At 37.2% G+C, this 23,773-nt stretch overlaps 1 protein-coding gene across 11 annotated transcripts in view; it reads right to left on the reverse strand.

Annotated features, from left to right (window-relative positions):
- Positions 1–9,812: 9,812 nt before the first annotated feature.
- Positions 9,813–23,773, reverse strand: part of LOC124116946 (misshapen-like kinase 1) — a 182,296-nt gene continuing 168,335 nt past the window's right edge. For 7 of the 11 annotated variants that reach the window (XM_046478596.2, XM_046478592.2, XM_046478595.2 and 4 more), the window contains 13 exons: positions 23,410–23,539; positions 23,059–23,180; positions 21,015–21,255; positions 20,247–20,312; positions 19,990–20,135; positions 19,246–19,309; positions 18,610–18,710; positions 17,067–17,216; positions 16,339–16,398; positions 15,375–15,453; positions 14,243–14,323; positions 13,705–13,844; positions 9,813–13,262 (listed from right to left, as the gene is read on the reverse strand). In XM_046478596.2, coding sequence (XP_046334552.1) covers positions 13,179–13,262; positions 13,705–13,844; positions 14,243–14,323; positions 15,375–15,453; positions 16,339–16,398; positions 17,067–17,216; positions 18,610–18,710; positions 19,246–19,309; positions 19,990–20,135; positions 20,247–20,312; positions 21,015–21,255; positions 23,059–23,180; positions 23,410–23,539 — 1,464 coding nt within the window. In that variant the 3' untranslated portion in view covers positions 9,813–13,178. The remainder of the gene's footprint in view (positions 13,263–13,704; positions 13,845–14,242; positions 14,324–15,374; positions 15,454–16,338; positions 16,399–17,066; positions 17,217–18,609; positions 18,711–19,245; positions 19,310–19,989; positions 20,136–20,246; positions 20,313–21,014; positions 21,256–23,058; positions 23,181–23,409; positions 23,540–23,773) is intronic. The other 4 variants (XM_046478599.2, XM_046478598.2, XM_046478591.2 and 1 more) reach the window with 4 other exon arrangements.

The following is a 23,773-nucleotide window of genomic DNA, read 5'->3' on the forward strand; positions in this document are numbered from 1 at the left end:
AATCAGACTACTTTATGAGACAATGTTTTTAGTTGCCTTTCACGGATTTTTTCGGATTGGTGAACTGACGGTGCGTAGTTCGGATGAGGAAGCGGCCTTGCAGGTGCAGGACGTTTCACTTTCCAGCTCCGTGGCCTATCTTAACATATCGATGTATAAACACAACAGCGGTAAAGCTAGCAAGATCGTCACACTAGACAAGTTAGACAGTACCCTATGTCCAGTTGCCGCGCTCAAACGTTACCTACGACAAAGGTCTCTCTTCCCAGGCCCTCTGTTTTGTGACAGATGCTTTAAACCGGTAGCAAGATCCTCCTTTAACGAGGCACTCAGAGTTGTATTTAAATTCTTAAGGTTAGATTCTACTAGATACAAAGGACACAGTTTCCGTATAGGTGCAGCATGCTCGGCAGCAAAGAAAGGCTGGTCTGACGCAAAAAATTCGGCAAAGGGGCCGGTGGAATTCAGATGCATTTAAAGCATACATTCGTGTTCAGCTGTAGAGAATAAGGGTTGTTGTCGGTAGCGTAGCTCAGCGGAAAAAGAGCCTATTTGCTGAATAGGACCAATTAGAAGTTTGGCAATCTAGAGTTTTATTTATCACTTAAATGTAGGGAAAATGCGATTGCTATTGATCTACTCATACAGAGTAGAGTCTGTTGTTCAATGTATCACTTACTATGTTATAATGTGTGTTAACTTGTTATGGTTCATTATGCCAAGACAGGGAGTGTGGTGTTTCGCATGGGCAGACACTATGCTTCATGGTCAGGCGAGTTTGTTCAATTAAAGTCTGTCATTAACTAAAAAATTAAACCCCAACTAGGGGCCTTTATGAATAACATAGTAGAGTTGAGTGTTGTATGGTTGCATTTAATACCTTACCCTTATAATAATGAGCATGAGCAGACACTATGCCTCAGGGTCAGGCAATTTGCTCAATGAGTTTCATTATGTAATTCTAGTAATTATTAATGTTAATAATTTTATGTTCCATCAAGGAATCTTTTACGATTTCCATTTCGTGCGGGCTATCTCAAGTGTTGGTCCGCACCAATAATTAACTACAGCTGTGTTAGATTACATTGTTTACGAAATGTAGGCCTATATAGACTATTAGTACGTCATGATACAAAATATTTTATGATAAGGTAGATAAGAGATACTGCCACCAGGATTTACGTTTGCAGGCAACAGACGTTACCGAAGACGAATCCCCAGGTGGAAGTGAAGAAAGAGACTCGGGCGATCCGGTCAATACATAACACTTCCTATGGACCTGGAACGCTGTGTTATGTTTGTGTGTTTGTATCAAAGATACTCAATCAATGCAGATTGCATATATCATATTCCGTGCATAGAATTAGGGAGGAGGAAGCTGCTTTAAATTTTATTGATACGTTTCTAAAACTCGTCCCGAGACCGTCGTCGGGTGGGGGCATAGTGTTCCACTATTGTGGCGTTGTTTCCCCCACCTTTGTGGCTTATTTCATACAATTTCGGATTGATGAATTGTACGCTTAGGCGTATATACCTTGTAATAAATTTGTCCGCCTTTTGTGCGGGCCTAAACAACAATTTTCAGTGTCTGTAATTTTTGCCACAAATGAACTGGACGTTCTCGGGTCTAAGGGTTTTTGAGTATAAATGCAAAATTTTTCAAAAAATTGTTTTATGGGAAAAAACCCAGTTGCTCTTCATGCGCGCTGCCCGGTTACACCTCATGGCGGGAATCAATACGTCACTTAAAAGATATGACGTAACGGTGACGTCATCCACGTTAGCGTCATCCACGTTAGCTTTCTGATTAACGCGCATCTCCGCTTGGATAGCCGCCCGCTCCAGACGTGTTTTGCCCTGTCTCATATTAGCAACTTAAAACCACCTCCTCCCAAGCCTCCTCCTCTCTATCTCGCTATTTAGGTTCCTTTTTCTTAGTCATGTGCGTGTATGCGTTGTTTCCCCCACCTTTGTGGCTTATTTCATACAATTTCGGATTGATGAATTGTACGCTTAGGCGTATATACCTTGTAATAAATTTGTCCGCCTTTTGTGCGGGCCTAAACAACAATTTTCAGTGTCTGTAATTTTTGCCACAAATGAACTGGACGTTCTCGGGTCTAAGGGTTTTTGAGTATAAATATGTATTTGACCATAACAAATATCAGCTTTAACATTCATGTTCCTATTATAGTAATCACATATAGACGGAAAATATGCACATTTATAAACTTTAATTTCACTTTGTTACAATTAAAGGCAGTCCACATGTGCAGTTCCTGTAATGGCCATATACTAACGATATAGACGAACAATTGTTATGGTTTACATTGCGATGATATACATGCATTTGTTCGTTTATCAAAACAACCAATTACTCTGGAGCAGACACTGTCAATAATTTGACCATATATGTTTACAATATCATTTTTTAAATAAGTCCCACAATGCATTTATGGAAATTTAAAGTAGAGAACTACACTTACGTGAGATTGCGATGCAGATGAAGTCATCACGGTGGCTCCAATCAACATGCCCCTACTGTTGATTGTATTCTATATTTAGACACATGAATATGTAAATACTGCGTTTGTTGTCACCTGTGATTATGACTTGATATTTACATTTTTAATTGTGAATGAGTATCATTATTCCTTCATGGTTTCTTCATTTTTTCACAACAAATGATTTTTTTACAAGAAATCATTGTTTAATAGATATAGGGTCTATAAATTGAAATAAATGTTAAATGTTATAACTGTATCTCTTACTAATACGGATATTCAATCTTGTGCGTTGGTAGATCGCTTTACAATATCAGATTACTTCGAATGTACAGTGGTCGCAAGGCAAGGGTGCAGGATCAGTCCTCTACTGCTTACTTTGTTTCTTAATGAGGACGGTAATCCATATTTGTGAATGAATTTGCTGAAACCATTACCCCATTGCTGATGTCATTGCCAATGTAGGTGATAAAGTTAGAAAAATCAGATTTGTATGGTTTAAGAATTTATTTAGGCATGGCCAAAGTAATGGGTTTTTTAAAAGGTGGTGTAATCAGACACAAATATAATGAGATATGATGGTTTAAATTGTTTCACAAGTATTTGGGTGTATGGTATAAGGCCAGAAATACACTAAGCACAACAAGCAGAAAAGTCAAAATACATGTCGTGTCATTTTATCAAAAGTACCAAAACTTAAATAATATGCTCTAATTCTTGTTTCTCTTAAAGAATGATTGCAGGTGACAAACGTGACTGGTGATGTACAACCGGCCTGCTGTTTGATAAAGAAATTATAGTGGTTAAATCCTTTATTGTACCAGAGAAAAGGAAATCTACTCATATTTGCAAGTAAAAGATAAAGAGTTGAGCTGTGTAGATACAGAAGCAGAAATCGTGGAGTGGAATAGACCCAAAAGACTGGATTTTTAAATTTTGTAATGAAAATCTACATTTGTTATGGAAGATGAAGTGCATGTTATTACTACATGTTCATTGTAACAGCGATACAAGCTTTGGCAATCTTAAGCATCCAGACATGTGGACATATGTGTTGAAATATTGACTGAAAATAGTATGTTTGAAACTGTGGCTTTGTCTAATTATTTAGAACACCAGTTAAGAAAGCTTTTCTGAAAGTTACTTGAACTTGATACTTGAACAACTGTGTAGTGCCCTATAGATGTACTGAATGATGCTCGTCACGATATGGCTGAAATACTGCCGGTGTGACGTTAAATCTTAACTCACTCACTCACTGAATGATGCTTTATGTATCCACGAGTAAAGAGTGATGTTTCATATAATTGATATTCATGCCTTCTACGCTTGTAATACGTTCTCTGGGCCGGAGGCCTAAACTACTGAAATAAAGACTTGAGGTTCTCGAATTCGTTCTTTCCCGGAACAGCCATATTATGGCAATTACTCATCAACTAAACCAAAACTGTAATGACATTTGCTGTAGTTGGTAGAGCGGTTCAACATATATAACACATGACAATTCATTTTTCAAAAGTTTTGGGGAAAGATAGAAACCTTGAAAGCTCTACACCGCTACCTACTTCTCACGTGCGAAATCTGTTTCGAAATATGGAAGCTTGAAAGCTCAACACCGCATCCAACCTCTTACTTCCGTACACCGTTTTTAGAATGACACAATCCTCTATCTTGAAACTGCCGCTATCATAAATATCCCTGCAAACAATTTTCAACAATATTGTAAAAACTCATAACTCTTTTAAAAAAAGAATTGTGAAAGCTTGGATGACATGCCGAAGATACAGTTTATTTCTGTATGGAGCAACAATATTCAGTGTATACATCTGATGACATATGATCGCTGTCTTTGATAACAGCACAGTTTATAATATTCATTACTATGCATTGAACTAATATTTCATTCAGTTTGTTGTTTTGTTAATGTAGGATAATTCAAAATTTCCCTGAAGGTTTTATTTTCTGTATATTAGGAGTCCGAGTCGTATATACGTGAAATGCCGGTATCATTGACGGTGAGTTCCATTTATATTCTGTGCCGATTTTAGTTTGCAAATTACTCATTTACAACAGAGATCATGTGGTTGTTGTCGCAAATTTACAGTACTTTAGAAAATGAAGATATTATGAGCAAATTCATTAAACATAATCAAGATAGGTCCCATCAGCAAGTTAGCAAGTAAAATTGTCGCCAATGTATTTAAGCAAAGTATTATTGGCCCATTTGGTCACAGTCAATGACCAGTAGGCTATATATGTGAACGGATACTGATGTACAAATTTAAAAGATATATATGTTGTGCGTTATGATAGTTACAAGATAAGCAGTTGCAGATCGCACATTATGATCACCTTTTAGTAATTATATTAATATTTGAATCTTGTAACTATTGCCCAATCACTGCATCGGCGAGACATTGACCCTCACTTGTCTTCTCGTTTATATAAGACAGGAATCCAGTAAATTATTGATTGTCGTGTACGAAGTTTAAAGCAATAGTGGCGCACGCGGCGGGATAGCTCAATGGAAAAGGTGTCGGCAATGTGCGCGAGAGGTCCCTGGTTCAATTCCTGTAGTGGGCACATGTTTGTGTGAAGCAGATTTAAGTCGCCCGTCTGCGCATCACCGCAAAGTTGGAGTGGACGTAAAACTAATACTCACTCTCTCAAGACGACATTGAACAATATACCCTTATATATTTATGGGTGTGATTTTATGTGGTTACTCTCGTTTCTGACGTGTTCACCTACCGTCATATACAAAACAGTCACTATAGAGCTGCATGCGAAAAACACATTTATTTTAATATAATATTGTGACTTATTACATATACAGACATTATAGACCAGGATAGATAAGGTCACAAGCTCAAAATACACACGGAAGAAAACATTGAAGCGACAATAAAATGGTGATCATATGTAGTACACTGAAGAGGTTTCTTGATGGTCGTATGCAGCACACTGAAGAGGTTTCTTGATGGTCGTATGCAGCACACTGAAGAGGTTTCTTGATGGTCGTATGCAGCACACTGAAGAGGTTTCTTGATGATGGTATGCAGTACACTGGTGAGTTTTCTTGATGATCATATGCAGCATGCTGGAGAGGTTTCTTGTTGATCGTATGTAGTACACTGGAGAGCTTTCTTGATAATCGTATGTAGTACACTAGAGAGCTTACAGATATGATCGTATGTAGCACACTGGAGAGCGTTCTTGCTGATCGTATCTAGCACACTGGAGAGCTTTCTTGATGACCGTATGTAGCACACTGGAGAGCTTTCTTGATGATCGTATGCAGCACACTGGAGAACTTTCTTGATGATCGTATGTAGTACACTGGAGAGGTTTCTTGATGATCGTATGTAGTACACTGAAAAGCTTTCTTGGTGATCATATGTAGTACACTTGGGAGCTTTCTTGATGATCATATGTAGCACACTGGATAGCTCTTTTGATGATCGTATGTAGTACACTGGAGAGCTTTCTTCATGGTAATATGTAGGATACTGGAGAGGTTTCTTATTGATCATATGTAGCATACTAAAGAGGTTTCTTGATTATCATGCGTAGTACACTGGAGAACTTTCTTGATGAGCATATGTAGCATACTGGAGAGGTTTTGTTGTTGATCATATGTAGCCCACTGAAGAGGTTTCTTGATGATCATATGTAGCATACTTGAGATATTTCTTGATGATTATAAGTAGCATACGGGAGAGGTTTCTTGATGATCATATGTACAACATTGAAGAGGTTTCTTCATGATCATATATAGCCGACGGACGAGATTTATTGATGATCGTATGCAGCAGATTGTAGAGGTTTCCTGATGATTATATGTAGCATATTGTAGAAATTTCTTGTTGATCATATGTAGTACACTGTAGAGGTTTCTTGATGATCATATGTAGCATATTGTAGAAATTTCGTGATGATTATAAGTAGCATACGGGAGAGGTTTCTTGATGATCATATGTAGCATACTGTAGGAAATTTCTTGATGATTTTAAGTAGCATACGGGAGAGGTTTCTTGATGATTATAAGTAGCATGCGGGAGATCCCATATATAAGATCAGTCCTTGTTTTAAACCCTTAATGCCTAACGCCAAGCAGCATCTTTTAACGTGTTTTGGTATGACTCAGCCGGGGATCGAACACTGGACCTTCCCATATCCAGGCGGGCACTCAATCACGAGACAACGGAGGCAGTCCTCATAGATGCATCAGCAGGATAATGAGGTGTCTTAATAATCACATGATCCACTCTGTATATTGATGAGATCTATATGATCACATGATCCACTCTGAATATTAATGAGATCGGTGTAATTATGTGACTATTGCTGACAGGACATGGTCATATGATCCACTCTGTATAATGAAGAGATCTATATGATCCACTCTGAATATTGATGAGATCTATATGATCATATGATCCACTCTGTATAATGAAGAGATCTATATGATCATATGATCCACTCTGAATATTAATGAGATCTTTATGATCATATCATCCACTCTGAATATTGATGAAATAGGTGTAATTATGTGACTATTGATGACAGGACATGGTCATATGATCCACTCTGTATAATGAAAAGATCTATATGATCATATGATCCACTCTGAATATTAATGAGATCGGTGTAATTATGTGAATATTGATGACATGATACGGTCATATGATCCACTATAATGAAGAGATCTATATGATCATATGATCCACTCTGAATATTGATGAAATAGGTGTAATTATGTGACTATTGATGACAGGACATGGTCATATGATCAAATCTGTATAATGAAGAGATCTATATGATCATATGATCCACTCTGAATATTAATGAGATCTATATGATCATATGATCCACTCTGTATATTAATGAGATCGGTGTAATTATGTGAATATTGATGACATGATACGGTCATATGATCCACTATAATGAAGAGATCTATATGATCATATGATCCACTCTGAATATTAATGAGATCGGTGTAATTATGTGACTATTGATGACAGGACATGGTCATATGATCCACTCTGTATAATGAAGAGATCTATATGATCATATGATCCACTCTGAATATTAATGAGATCTATATGATCATATGATCCGCTCTGAATATTAATGAGATCTTTATGATCATATCACCCACTCTGAATATTGATGAAATCGGTGTAATTATGTGACTATTGATGACAGGACATGGTCATATGATCCACTCTGTATAATGAAGAGATCTATATGATCATATGATCCACTCTGAATAATGAAGAGATCTATATGATCATATCATCCACTCTGAATATTGATGAGATCGGTGTAATTATGTGACTATTGATGACAGGACATGGTCATATGATCCACTCTGTATAATGAAGAGATCTATATGATCATATGATCCACTCTGTATAATGAAGAGATCTATATGATCATATCATCCACTCTGAATATTAATGAGATCGGTGTAATTATGTGACTATTGATGACAGGACATGGTCATATGATCCACTCTGTTAAATGAAGAGATCTATATGATCCACTCTGAATATTAATGAGATCGGTGTAATTATGTGACTATTGATGACAGGACATGGTCATATGATCCACTCTGTATAATGAAGAGATCTATATGATCATATGATCCACTATGTATATTGATGAAATCGGTGTAATTATGTGACTATTGATGACATGATACGGTCATATGATCCACTATAATGAAGAGATCTATATGATCATATGATCCACTCTGAATATTAATGAGGTCGGTATGATGACATCGTCATATGAACCACTCTGTACTTTAAAGGTGCGTCTTTGTGATTACATGTACCATTCTCTATATTGAGGATGTGATTTAATACTGCCATGAACCAGCATGCTGAAAGAATAGTGAATGATTACATGCATTAGCCTGTGTTTTGAAGAAGTACCTTAATGACTAAATGTACTGTCACACTGAAGAAATACTTAATTTATCACATGTGGGGTCGGGGGTGATGGGGCAGCCTTGTTGTTAAAGCGTTGGCTCGACTCACTAAATACCCGGGTTTGATTCCCAACATGGGTACAACGTGTGAAGCCCATTTCTGGTGTCCCCCGTCGTGATATTGCTGGAATACTGCTAGAATGATCACATATTCCACCTGACTGAAGACATGTTGTTTGATAACATGTACTACTCAGTATTTTCAATAAGTGCTCTGACCATCAAATGTACCGGCATTTTACTGAAGAAGTGTATTAATGATCAAATGTGCCACTGTTTATTTAATGGGTTTCTTAACCAACACATGCCACGATACTGAAGACATATATTAATTATTACATACTCTGTGTATTGAGTATTTTTATGATCAAGTGCAAGCATACTGAGGAAGTGAATTGTTTGACTGGCAATACTTAGAAGTTGATGGATGACAAAGTAGACACAACTTCTCTAATAACTTTGAAGGCGACACTTCGGAATAGATCAGTCTTGCTTGACAACGGTTTAAGGATCTATACTGAAACGTCGCCTTTACAGTAATCAAAGTTATTGTCCATAAATTGTGTCTACTTTGTACTGAGGAAGTGTCCTACACATTGTATTGTCTGTTTGATTGTTGTTTGACATCAAACTCAGCAATATTCCCGCTATATGACGGCAGTCTGTAAATAATTGAGTCTGGGCCAGATAATCTAGTGATTGATATCCTGAGCATCGATCCGAGCAATTGGGACCGATAACATGCATCAACCAAGTTGGAGAGCCTGATCACCTGATCCCGTTAGTCGACTTTCGTTTCATGGCAGTAGTTATTTGAGTTCCCTTTCCTTTGCTCTATATCAATGCTATCAAACAATAATTGTGTCCATCCATATCAAAATGCAGAGTTCATTCACCATATTTGTGTTTGGTGTCACTGGCATCTTATATCACATTGATTTCATTAGTGAGTGAGTGAGTTGGGTTTTACGCCGCTTTTAACAATATTCCAGTTATATCACGTCATGTCAGCTTAATGTGGGAGGAAAGCCCGAAGTGATGCAGGTCTCAGACGTTTACCACATCGGTGAAACCCACGAGCACGGGTATGGTGCTGACAAACCTAGAAACATAATCGGGGCGAACCGGGATTCGAACCCACAATCATAAGTTTCTGGCGTGCCCAAGGGACGCCACCCGTGCCCCCTGATTTCATTACAATATGACAATAGATAAATATTTCCAAAAGGTTCAGGATATATACCTTCTTTCCAGGTGTACGGGTACATTATCTAGCCTTGCTGCTGGTGAATAAAAATTGAAACACAGTGTTTATACATTTGGTTTTGCTTTATTTTGATCTACACACGGGTGACAAGCTGTGTGAATCTCTATAAAATCATACAAAGCTAGCCCAAAATAAATATCATGCAGTAAGCCCAACTTCAGCTGTAACAGAACACCTCCCTCCCACCCTAAGTCAATAAAAGATACTTAGATCCTCATTACTTTAAATACTCCACTACAATTAAAGAGTGGGCAGGCACAGACTCTTGTAGTTCCTGTGATGTAACAGAACATCCAATACATGTCAATGACATTCAGTATGAAATGAACATCACATACTATAAAGTGGAAAATTGTGGGTAAAATGTAGAAATGAAATGATAAAGGCACAGTTTGAGTTGGAGAGACAACTGCTAGTGAAATACACATCTTTTGGTGCTTGTTGCATAACCTTATACTCAGCTGCAGTACATTCACCAGCTGAAATTGACAATAATGCTGTTTATTTCTAGGCCAGCAAGGTTAAGAATATAGCAAACTTAGGCCAGTCTCCATGTCTCATAATGTCTGTACATGTCCTGTATTGGCACATGCTGCATCTAATGTATAGGTGTAGTTGATTCATATTGTATTCACACGATCAAAAGTCCCTTCTCATAATTTCAAGACAAATAAATGTCTTACAGGAATTTAGATAAAATTCATCTTACAACTAAAGGACCAATAATCTCCAAATTCAAAGCTACATATTTCAACACTACATGGAAGACATTGAACTAAGCCATCCTTTTTTCATGACATGAAGACAATAACAAACATCACTAGCCGGAAAATAGAACATTTGACTACAAATGATGATTTTCCATGACAGGTGAGAGGGCTTGATATTTTCAGCTCTTTAAAAGAAAATAAAAGATTGCACATATCTTTGTTAAAAGCCATAGAGTATCACAATAGAGCCTTTGTACCTACTAACAGCTTGCTTTTTACAGAATCATAAATACAAAACACACGTACAAAAATCTATACAAGACGTAGAAATACAAAATATGATATAGTCATGTATGAACGCAACAAATACAGAAAGATGCTTTTGTTATGGGCTGAAGTTCTCCTCCTCCTTGCGCCATCCAGTATTACATATGTACATGTCAAAGCACGTGGTTATATACAAGAGTTTCCAATGGCAGCTTGTCACAGATAACAGTTTTAGATTGGTATTCAAAATGTTTACATTTCTGGTACAATTTACACCTCAGCCTGTTTTCAAAAAGGTAATCTGTCAACAGATATTTACCAAAGTTCAGATCTTAAATTTCCATATGATAACAAGTTTGCTACTTCAAGTAAATTTCTTTGGTGTGTGTGTGTGTAATGGTTTCAAACAAAAAATGTTTTGAAACATAACTCAAAATAAATACAAAAGATGGCTTGTTGATATAGTTTGTATCAACAAAGCATATGTTCATATTTACAATATTTACACTTATGTAAAAGTATGGTGTCAGCTCTTAAACGTTCTTAATGTTTGAATTCCATGAAATTCCATTAGAGTCATCATTAATAATACCAAAACAATTTGAAATATAGTATCAGTTCGTACAGATATTGTCTGTGCTTCTTTAAAGACAAGCAAATACATGTCTAAGTATTATGAATATATACATGGAGTATAAAATGGTGAGCTAGATGTTGTGATCTTTGACACTTAGCAGCAGAAAGCAAGTGGAAGTATTAATTGATGATTCACCCATGCACTCAGGGAAGCAACTTACAAGATCATCAGTGGGCTACATATTCTCCATGCTACACGATAATGTCATGATCCTATTCCTTGGACATCTAACTTTAAACTGATAAGATAAATAAAAACAAAGGATTAAACTATTTTTGCATTGAGGACATATCAACATAACACTGTCCATACACTTCCTCAAATATGAGAACAACCTTTTTCTCAACCTTCTTTCAAGAACATATTACCCTTAACTCTTTCCCTTCAGTATCAATGTAAGCAGATTAGTTGTGTGTGAAACTATATTACAACATTTTCAGAAGCGAATATATGGCACAGTTTTTACAAAGTTTTCAGGAAGATAACCCAAGAAATTAAGACATAAAACAGCTCAAATACTGGGGAAAAGAGCATTCCTTAATTAGCAGATTGAGATCTATTACAAATAAAAGGAATAATATTTACAAAAATAAACAGTCAGTTGTATCAAAGATGGACTTCTCTTCACAGAGTAGTGGGAACAGTAAGAATATGCTTAGGCTTGCCTATTAACGCAAGTCCATCTTCAGATCCCCTAGACTAGCTTATTCAGTTTTCATTCCTCTCTTAGTTTTCATTACTCAGAACATATGCATCCAATGTAAGAATAACTTATTTAGTTAATAATACATTTGTACAAAAGTGTGATAGCTGTGATATTCATGATTTCATTATTTTACAATAAAATATTTTGAAGTAGTTTAATGGATAATGTCAAGTGTACAAAGCCCACAAAGGACTGATTCTAACTACAATAAGATGAATGTTACTCTTTAGCTCATTATGACTAGAAACTAAAAGTATGAACTAAAATACAGACTTATGGACTGAAAGCACCAGTATTGTTGTACCAAAAGCAAGATCGTACGTATACACTTCGTATAAGATTGCAAGGTATTACACAGATAATGTTATACATTATTCATAGTGGAACAAGCCCATAGCACAACTGGAATGGATGCCAGTACCCTCTACTTCCAGATGGTGACACTGTTAACTGTTAACTGATGAATGCATAAGTAAACACGGAAAGGGGGTAAAAAGAGGGAACTATCTGTACATTGCCTATTGCTGAATACACAAGACAAAGAGGAGAATTGCTTCTTTAACAATATTGTGTTAAGATATATCAAGTCCAGTAAACCTCAAAGAATGGAAAGAAAGCAAAAGTTACAAAAAGGACATTCCTATCGCAGATATTGGTTGATTGCTGAATTAAAAAAGCACTTTCATGCTTTTCAGTTAATCCCATGATAATTTTAACAGTAACAATTTTCCAAAAAAAAGTCTTACAAAGAATTTATTTCAGTTTAACACTTTCCTTTAAGTTTTCTCCATGGCTAATAGACCACTCATCTAAAATATTTAGCTCAAGATTCCTGTTATTCATGGTAACTGTCACAACTTGTCCTTGATGAATAGTTAAATTTACCTCCATACCATCTATGTATTAATTCCATGACATTTATTGCCAGAGACTAGGTCATTACCAAAGGGTTATCTTTTACAACATCTGAAAGGACTTGAGCTGCAACAGATGCCACTGAGTGACTTGGCTGAGTATTCTTGTGCAGCTGTCTTTGGGCACCTCTATCTTTGCTAAGGACAGCACCTGTTGCTATTGGGTTTGTTCACATCACCAGTTTGCAAGGCCAGGCTTGCTCAAGGTCATGAAGTAGATCTGACAAGATGATCCTGACCGAACGGAAGAGAAAAACACCTGAAAAAGACAACATCCAAATGTGAAAGAAAACGTTAGCTGTTTACAAGTACCCCACCGCTGCCATTTCCTCAAAGCTGAAAATCTTTATGTACAACTCCAGTCCGAAAACATTACTTTCAGACCTTGACTATTATTACCATCACGACAACTTCCTAACATCCAGCAATTACATTGAGTTAGTGAGTGAGTATGGTTTTACGCCGCTTTTAGCAATATTCCAGCAATATCACGGCGGGGGACACCAGAAATGGGCTTCACACATTGTCCCTATGTCAGGATTCGAACCCGGGTCTTCGGCGTGACGAGCGAATGCTTTAACCACCAGGCTACCCGACCGCCCCTCCAGCAATTACAAGTAAAATTGTAAAGTTTAAAAAGGATGATGCAGCATTTGGGAACGATTTTCCATTGATCTAATAATCTAAGCATCTAAACATACCTTATCATTTCTTTCACAGAGGAATTTGAGTTTCTGAGCTTTCTTATGCATGAAAACTCCATCCAGATGTCCAGTTTCAGCTGAACGGATCTCTATGGCTTTGTTCCCCCAGCCCATTATTTGACCTGTGCTGATGTATGCTGTAAACATTAACATAAATAACAATATCAATCATTCATAACCAACCAAACATACATGTGTTAAAGCTTAAGTAGTCCCCATTGATCAACAATCTTGTGTATTCATCATTAATAACCAACCAAACATACATGTGTTAAAGTTTAAGTTTAACGCTGCACTCAGCAATATTCAAGCTATATGACGGCGGTCTGTAAATAATCAAATCTGGACCAGACAATCCAGTGATTGACATCATGACCATCGATCCACGAAATTGGGATCCATGACATGCATCAACCATGTCAGCGAGCCTGATCACCCGATCCTGTTAGTCGGCTCTTAATAAAGTTTAACTAGTCCCCATTGATCAACAATAGTTTTGTATTCATCCTTTGTGAACTATGGTGTGAATACTGACCAACAGAGGTTGGTAGCTCCCCCCACTGTAGCACCACGTTCTTGGTAATCTTCCCATTTGTGTCCACGTAGACTCCCTCATCTGAAACAGAAGGCATACCATTACCATGCAGTAAAATCTGCTGGCTCAAATATCTGCCACATCAATGAAGGTACTCATCTTGAAAATGTCAAATACTGAAAGCAACATTGTGGTGAGGTATACATACAACAGTTTCATCAGAATAGTTACATCAGCTTCATACAACTTCTGTAAGTGGCATCTAGAAGTTGGTATGATGAACAAGGGACATAGTTCTACCAATATATAATATTATATATACAACTTTTTTATCACAATGAATGCAATGTTTCCATGTAGATACTAACACTGTTATCAAGCAAGTTATGATAGATTCATAGTATAGTACAAGCGATGATATTTCATGGTTGCTTGCAATGTTTAAATTTATCCATGTTCTACCAATATATATTAGGGCTGCTACGATTCACTCGCGTATTCAGTGAATCGAACCGTATCCATTCATGAATTGAATTCGCTATTCGTAATGACTAGAATCGAATATTTATGAATATGCAGTCATGTGCATTTACATACCCTGACCCTTAAAATAACCATAAGAACATATTATATGAATAGATTTCTTCAAAGACAACACTCTTTTATATTTAATTGGGCATATTGTCTCATTTCAGCAGATACTAGTACTAGTGCAGTATATATATGCATAATAAACTAATAATAAACAAACCATGTTAAATAATTTAATTGTTATTGTTTCACTGAATATTATAAATAATACATCAACTCTTGACTTGTTATTGTATTAGTGAATAAATATTCGTATTCGTTATCCTATATTCATGATATGAATCGTATTCACCTTATAGTGTATTCGTTGCAGCCCTAATATATATACGACTTTTTTATTACAATGAATACAATGTTTCCATGTAGATACTAACACTGTTATCAAGCAAGTTATGATGATAGATTCATAGCATAGTACATTCAATGATAATTTCATGGTTGCTTGCAATGTTTAAATTCATCTTTAACAGCAAAACTATGGGTCACTTGTATTAAAATTGCTGTTCTGATTGAAGATGCTGTACTGAAGAATTGTACTCACTGTCATAGCAAAGAAGCAGCTGTAAACCATTGGTGTTGGGGAGAATGACAATTGTGTGAGGCGTGATTGGACCTTGAGTCTGAAATGAACATTGCTGACGTCAGTACCTGTAGGACAATATGAGTTGTCTCCCTCACATCACCAACAACTGAATGTAAGTTTCAAGATGAAAATTAAGCATGTTTAACGATTAGGATCAGGGTGATGAGATTTACTCAAAACAAAACCAGTTTAAACATTCGTTGACTGCCGTATCAAGTTGATGGTTTCCATGAGTCATATACTTCTACTTTATTGATGCAAAAATTGCAGCAGAGTTTGGACAGAGGAAGGGGAAGGAAAGTGTAGATTCTCTCATGCCAACAGCCATGCTCTGAAAAATTTGAATACATATACTCCAATTTGTAACGACATACTCACTGTACTCAGGAACGAAGAGAACTTTTAGAAATGGACAACAATTCTGAATACCTTACACACACCAGATAATGCTTATTTCACACTGCTCCTTACTCTTTTCCTGTATGTTAGGCAAACAAAGATACCAGCAGTCAATGCAATGAAGGGTAAAAGGGAGGTAACTCTGCCAGAACCACCAGACCAATCACAAAACATTGGATGGAGTCACATCCAAAGCCTCAAGAACATAAAAACACTAAAGGTGATCCTAAATGAGTTCATAAAAGGGCATAAGGTCAGAAGAAACATAACAACAGAACAGAAAAGGGCTAATTCATCATGCAAGTTCAACATAATGAACTAAATCAAAAGATGGATGAAACAGCTCAAAAGGTATTGTCAAAAGGGGATTTCCATGTATTATGAATGACACATAACACAAAGATACTTCAGCACATGCAAGAACAAATTTTGAACACGAATCCCTTTTTGACTTGGACTTTGTCTGAACAGAACAGCAGAACAAAGAAGTGAGAATGATGAAGCTCTGGGGTGGCTGTGTTACCTGATTAATGTAAAATGTGACGCTACCGCCATGAGGCGTTACGTCGTTGTTAACACGGAGCTGGACAGAAGACAAGGAAACAGTGTTAGATAGAGAAGAGAGACAACAAAGATTTGGGGTAGGGGTGTTAGGACGACTAGGAAAATGTTAATACCAAACTTCCTAATGTTTGCTAACCAACATGTCCATAACAAAACACCCCGTGTTTATTTGAACTTTCTCCAGCTGTTCATGTCAGTGTCTTTACTCCCTTTCACACCTTTTATCTATATATCCATTTATTATCTTCACAAATGCTAAAAAAATTGTTTTTAAGTATTCACCTAGACTCCCTCTCACCTTTTTCACACTCATTTTTGTGATAAGAGTTAAGGAACTATTTAAAAAAAAAATGCTTTTCTACTCCATTATTGAAATCCAGGATCCACCCCAGAAATGTTCAAGTTTTTACTGCATGAGCTGGTGCTGGTTGCTGGTATACTGAAGAAGGGCCCTAATAAAGTAACCGTAAAATTGGTCACAAAGCAAAGCATGAGCACAATAAGGATATCTCCATGTGGTGCAATTCATCAAGCATCTGATGACCAAATGCCCAACATTTACCAGACAGAAATAAAGTATCAATGTGGTAAACAAGATGAAAAAAAAAGAGTACAATCTGAAAAACGGGGTGTCGTTAAAACAAATACTTGACCATGAGACAGACAAAGCAAGATGCTTGGACTTACATGTGACGGAATGTACAGGTCAAAGTTCTGTGAGGTGTCAAGGTCAATGGCATGGAAGCCCTGATTGGAGCCGTAGATAACCTTTAACCTCAAGCCTTCTTCAACAGTCAGATCTACCAGCAGAGGTTTGTAAGCCAGCTCGGGGAAAGACTGAAAACATAGGATAACACACGTATTTAGAAATCTTGTCATGACATACCACCCAACCCATTATTAAAGCTGACAATAAGTCAAACAACTGAAAATATGGACAAGAGATTGTTTTGTTTGTTGTTTAATGTCACACTCAGCAATATTCCAGCTATATGATGGCTATCTATCTGTAAACAACTGAGTCTGGGCCACACAACCCAGTGATTGACATCTGTGAACAATTGAGTCTGGACCAAACAATCCAGTGATTGACATTTGTAAACAATTGAGTCTGGACCACACAATCCAGTGATTGACATCTCTAAACAATTGAGTCTGGACCACACAATCCAGTGATTGACATCACGAGCACTGATCTATGCAATTGGCATATGATGACATGCATCAACCAATTCAGAAGGTTTATTAGATAACAAAGTTAAACAGTACAAATGTATTTATGCATGGACAAAAAGTACAGGACCTGACTAAGCATTGGGGGGAGTGAGTGAGTATGGTTTTACGCCGCTTTTAGCAATATTCCAGCAATATCACGTCAGGGAACACCTGAAATGGGCTTTGCGCATTGTACCCATGTCGGGAGTCGAACCCGGGTCTTCGGCGTGACGAGCAAATGCTTTAACCACTAGGCTACCTGACCGTCCCTGACTAAGCATTGAACAACTACAGGAAGATAGCAGGGTTATTTTTAGATAGTTCCCTTTCTTCTGACACTTCATTTAAGCACTGGGTATGTGGCAGCAGATGACTCCTAGAAACTGTAGTGCCATGTGTCGACTAAAACTGCAAAATGTAGCTTATATCTAAGACTTGTCAAATCAAATGGTTCTACTCTAACCACCTCAATTACTTCAATTACAATTGATCAATTACTATAACATCTAATACTTCCTACACTAATGTTTCAAGTGGGTGACTCAAGCACTGCTATGCATATGAAATACACGCTTGCCAACTTCACTTGGACACTTGGCTGTGACTACATGACTGCCTAATAGGATGTTTTACATTCATCAAATGCAAGCGACACTTTCAGGACAGACTTGAGTCTCCGCAGTTGTGCTTGACATTCAGTCACAATCTATCAACAGATCTGATTACATGTGGTTTTCCAAAATTGCTGACTTAACTATTATTTACTTCGGGGGAAGAAGGGCCCAACAACCGATAATGACTGACAAGGACTATTGAATGGTCTAGCTGATAACTTCATTGGATTAAAATGATGGGAAACACTGCAATGAATTTTTATCAAATTTAATTTTGTTGAAATTAAACAAACAAGCATGTATCATACTTGTGGCATTTCCCCTAAAGATAAGAAACAGATATTTCTAAAAGGCAGTTACACAACATCCATGAAATAATACAAGACACTAATATGACTTACCTTGAAGGCCATAAACTTGTGGTAGGGCTTGGGTGCCCATGCATAGATCTCTATACTATCTTGCAATGCTATCACAAGAAACTTTATTCTCTCATATTTTACTGAAAAAGAAAACAAACAACTAATTATTTATTCCTCATTCGTTTCCAGTCAGTTAAAGCATTTGCATAGATCCTTATTATTTTACTAAGTATATCTCGTTGTCTCTCAAACAAGAATGAGTGAGTGAGTATAGTTTTACGCCTCTTTTAGCAATATTCCAACAATATCACGGCGTGAGACACCAGAAATGGGCTTTACACATTGTACCCATGTTGGGAATCGAACCCAGGCGTGACAAGCACACGATTAACCTGTAGGCTACTTGACCGCCCCCTCAAACAAGAATACAGCAATAAGAGTCAGCTATGTACCCTCTATCTGAACATGCTCTGTTGTCCCATGCACTTTACAAAAATATGCATATAAACATTTAGGCATTATTAAATTAAACTAGAAACAAATTTAATACATCCATTATTATCACCACCCGATCCCTTTAGTTGCCTCTTGCGACAAGCATGCATTGCTGGAGACCAATTCTATATAATGTCAACAACCATGTTATATTACCAATGTGATAATAATAATTCTCACCAATTTTGAAATGCACACATCCTTCTAATTCACCAACATTCACCCAGCCATTCTTCTTGTCACTCTGAAAAGGAAAGATACAAAACATTGACTTGTGTGTCAGATTATGTGTGGTGATACATACATATGCTTTAATAAAGAAAATGATATCAAAGGATGGATATTGACAAGTAATTGTTCAGAGCTCCTGGTAACTCTTTGAGCAATTGAGTTTTCACTCTAGGGTTTCTATTTTAATTGGGTTATTACATTTTTCATTGTGTGACCAATATTTTTTCACTCATTTATTCATCACTCTATTGGTTTTTTTCCCAAATTAGTGAACATTTTAAGATTTAAAAAAAATAATGAAATAATGTTTTAGATGTACATAACTGTTTTAAATATATTAAATATATAGGCTTGACTCGGAAAGTAAATTAGCTCGTAATCGTGTTTCGTAAATTAGCTCCTTTGTACTCATGCTGAAAAAGCTTCCTTTGGGAATTTACACTTGCTGTTTTAATGCATTTGAGTTTTATTTTACGCAAATACGCTGCATATCTGTAGCTCTGATTGTGTAACCAGAATCCTTTCGGATATCCAATCAACTTGAGTTGTTATAGTGTGACAATTTACTCCCAAACATATTGTTTGGGCATTTGTTTAAACACAGAAACTGTGGTCATAAGCTTTGTATGTGGTATGGAACGATAGTAGGACAATTTTCCCAAATCAAATTCAACAATACAGTTATGTATTTACCCCCTCTGTCTTGAAGATCTTGCTCTTGAGCCAGGATAAATAATAGACACGGATCTTGTTTTTCTTCCCGGAGATGGTCACCAAAATGTTCTGTCCCTCAAGGACCTCCATTTGCTGGAACCGGCGCCGGGATATCAATGTGTACACTGAAAATACATTGAACACAATTCATAGTATATGCATACATCTCTTACCAAATGGACCATAACTCACAGTTCACAGCTCATGCAGATTTTTAAAAAATAACAATATATTACCTTTTCCTTGTCCACTTCTGTCCAGCAGCATCAAGCCATTTTCTGTTCCAATCAACAGATTGACTCCTGAAAGGAAAATGGCACCCATAAACATAATGTGTTTTTTTTACCCATATGTAGTCACAGTAAGTCTTACCAAGAGTGAGTGAGTAAGTGAGTTGGGTTTTTACACCGCTTTTAGAAATATTCCAGCTAAATCACGGCAGGGGACACTAGAAATGTTATTTTACCCAAATGTAGTCAAGTTAAGTCTAACCGTGAGTGAGTGAGTGAGTGAGTGAGTGAGTGAGTTGGGTTTAACCCGGCTTTTAACAGTATGACAGTTATATCACGGCGTGTCAGCTTGATGTGGGAGGAAAACCCGAAGTGATACATGTCTCGGACATTTACCACTTCGGTAAAAACCACGAGCACATATGGTGCTGACAAACCAAGAAACATCATCAGGGCGAACCGGGATTCGAACCCACAATCATAGGTTTCTGGCGTGCCCAAGGGACGCAACTCTGCACAGCGAATCGCAGCGCCTTAGATGACTGGGCCACCTGTCCCGCCCCCTCCCCCGCCCCCCCTCCCAGTATGAAGTAACACTGATGTATTGAAAGAATTGGAATGTAATAATATCAAGTAAAATTTGTATTGTAAATGTAAAATTTGAAGAAACATTGAAAAAAACAAAATGGTTCATACTGAATGCCGAAAACAGCTTCATATACCAGCAACAATATCTGTCCTTTCTATACCTTATGCATGTATCGAAGAACCTACCCCATAATGCAGCACACAAGATGTCCGAGCCGAACCTCTTCTTGTACTTCCGGATCTCTGGGGTGTCCCCTGTGGCCTCGGTAGTCTGGGATGGTGTGACGTTCACGTTGATCTGAGACCCTCTTCGACTCTGCTGTGAGGAGACAGAACCGACAGTTGAGCCACCAGCTCCAAACCCGAAGGCGGAGAAGGAGCGCTGGTGTTTCATGCCACCGGCCTGTTTACTCACCGCCTGCCGATACTAGAAAAATATAGTCACTTGTATACAGGGGCATAACCATCACCAGCAGTACAACAGATTCTATCACAAACACCGAAAGAGACAGATCCACCGAAACTGACGAGGAGAGTTATTGGAGCATGAGCGAAAAAAGTTTCTGGTTTTGAATATCGATCATAGCCTTTCTATCATCTTAAGAAGTTGATGTGTGATAATATCCATCTTACTGCATAATTATTAACCTTAAACAGCATGTAGGTCTATAATATACAGCCATATTAAACACAAACAGGAATGATAAAATGCGGCATAATTATGTATACATTTAATTTTTTTCTGGTGTTTTTTTGGTTTGTTTTGAAATTTGGATTTTGACGCACCCGATACAGTGTACTATAGAAATCTAGCACCGTTCTGATTATGATGGAGCCAAGATTGCAGCGGTATACAGGATGAGGCAAGCATTACAAAACTTGTCAATTAATTAATAATCCATTCTGTAAAAGGATAAATTTGACAAACTTCTGTATGAATAGTATGAATACGTATGTACAAAAACATTGACAAGTTTTGCAACAATACACTGCATAGATATACAGGTTTGCTAAGTTAACATGTTTGAAGTACAGTATTAGATACAGATTTTCACATACAAAAGCTACATGTAAATAACCAAATCTTCAAATAAATGGCTCAACTGAGGTTTCATTCCCGAATACTTATCTTCGAACTACATAAAGCTACTGACATATCAAGATGAATAATTATATCAGTAAAAATCTAAACTACTACTGATGCAAATAAAAATCTTGAACTAAAATTTATTTATAATGAAATTTTAAAATCATATTGCTTGGTCGTTATTTTAACTGATGATCTGCTGGACAAACATTTAGACACCATGGCATGCTGTATTCAAACCTTAGCCGACAGCTCTAAACATGCTTTGATTACAGATTATCCATGTTAGATGAGGTGATTGTGGTTGATATAGTCATTATCTTTGAGTGGGAAGCAGTGTTCAGGTTGGTGTCCTGTTAACATTTGTATCACATACAGGGAATTTTAATGTCATCCCATCTAGTCAAGACAGCAATGGAAAATGTTCCTACTCAAATTTCTACTTAATGGCAGTTTAGTATGATATCGATATGAAGAATTAGAACACAAAGATGCAAGTATGTTTGAAAAAGTGACAAGGATGATAGAACATACATGGATTGAAAGTTCATGTGGAAACATATCATCTCACCTTGGAAGAAAAATATTAATTTTATTTGAAAAAAAAAAATGTTAGTGAACTGAAAATATAGTTGCACATTGACATATGACCTACACAGTTGAAACTTCCTTAACAATACAATACCTTGGATAATGCTGTTTTATCAATACAGATCCTGATTTAATATCTACATCCTAAATCTTTCAAATCATTAACAATGTTTATACACATTACCGTGATTGATATTAAAGAAAAACTTTCACTTTTATCAATGTAACTGATAGTATCTGGAGTATGGGTGAGTGAGTATGGTTTTATGCCGCTTTTAGCAATATTCCAGCAATATCACGGCGGGGGACACCAGAAATGGGCTTCCCACATTGTACCCATGTCAGGATTCGAACCCGGGTCTTCGGCGTGACGAGCAAACGCTTTAACCACTAGGCTACCTGACCACCCCATATAGTATCTGGAAGAGCATTGAAGTCCTACCATTACAGAGTTGTCTCCCATTCCTCACTCTGACGTTATTGTCACGGAAGCCCCAACACCATACAATCCCAAAGAAAGTCATGCATAATCTCAAGTTAGTAACCCATTACCTCGTCAGATGTTGACTTGTCTTGGGGTCGCTGTGGGGTGGGAGGGGACCTTGGCTGTGGGGGTGTGCGTGGGGGAAGGAGATCGGGTAAAACATTCTGACTGTGCCGCGGTGACTGCATCCCTGAAGAAGATAAACAGCAAGTTTTTAATGCACAGACATACTTTTCCAGAATGAAAACCATTCTAGGATCATACTGTTAGAGATCAACAGCACCAATTCTTTTGTTCCAGATTGTTCACACATTTATTATTTTTCAATCACTGTGCCTGTGAATCTATCCATAACTGACTGATTAAACCTGATAATTGTTCTCATTTTGAGATTTATCAATGTTTGTAGCTATGTTTACCGAGGGCACCAGGAGCTGATGAGTTGGAAGCTGTTCTGTGAATATGCTGCTGTGCATGGGGTGGTTTGGCGCTGCTGCGCTGCCCATCGCGGCGGTACTTGTCTCCATCGAAAGCAGGCTCTGATTTGTTCTGAAACAGAAAATCATAATAAATACAGGGCCTACATAACAGTAATAAATATCACGTATAACTGCATTACAATACAGTGTATCATATTTGTTGTGGTTTGTGACCGGGTATGTTTATATTGGTAGATGTAAATGTTACTACTGTACTGTACATGTTAGCAGCAGCAACAGAACATTCAATTTCGTGTTGAAGTCAAATTATTTGTTTCGCAGTGTGATGTTTCTGTATGTTTTA

The sequence above is a fragment of the Haliotis rufescens genome, unplaced genomic scaffold (assembly GCF_023055435.1).
Source record: "Haliotis rufescens isolate VD_foot unplaced genomic scaffold, xgHalRufe1.0.p SCAF_9, whole genome shotgun sequence".
In the NCBI taxonomy this organism is placed as follows: Eukaryota; Metazoa; Mollusca; class Gastropoda; order Lepetellida; family Haliotidae; genus Haliotis; species Haliotis rufescens.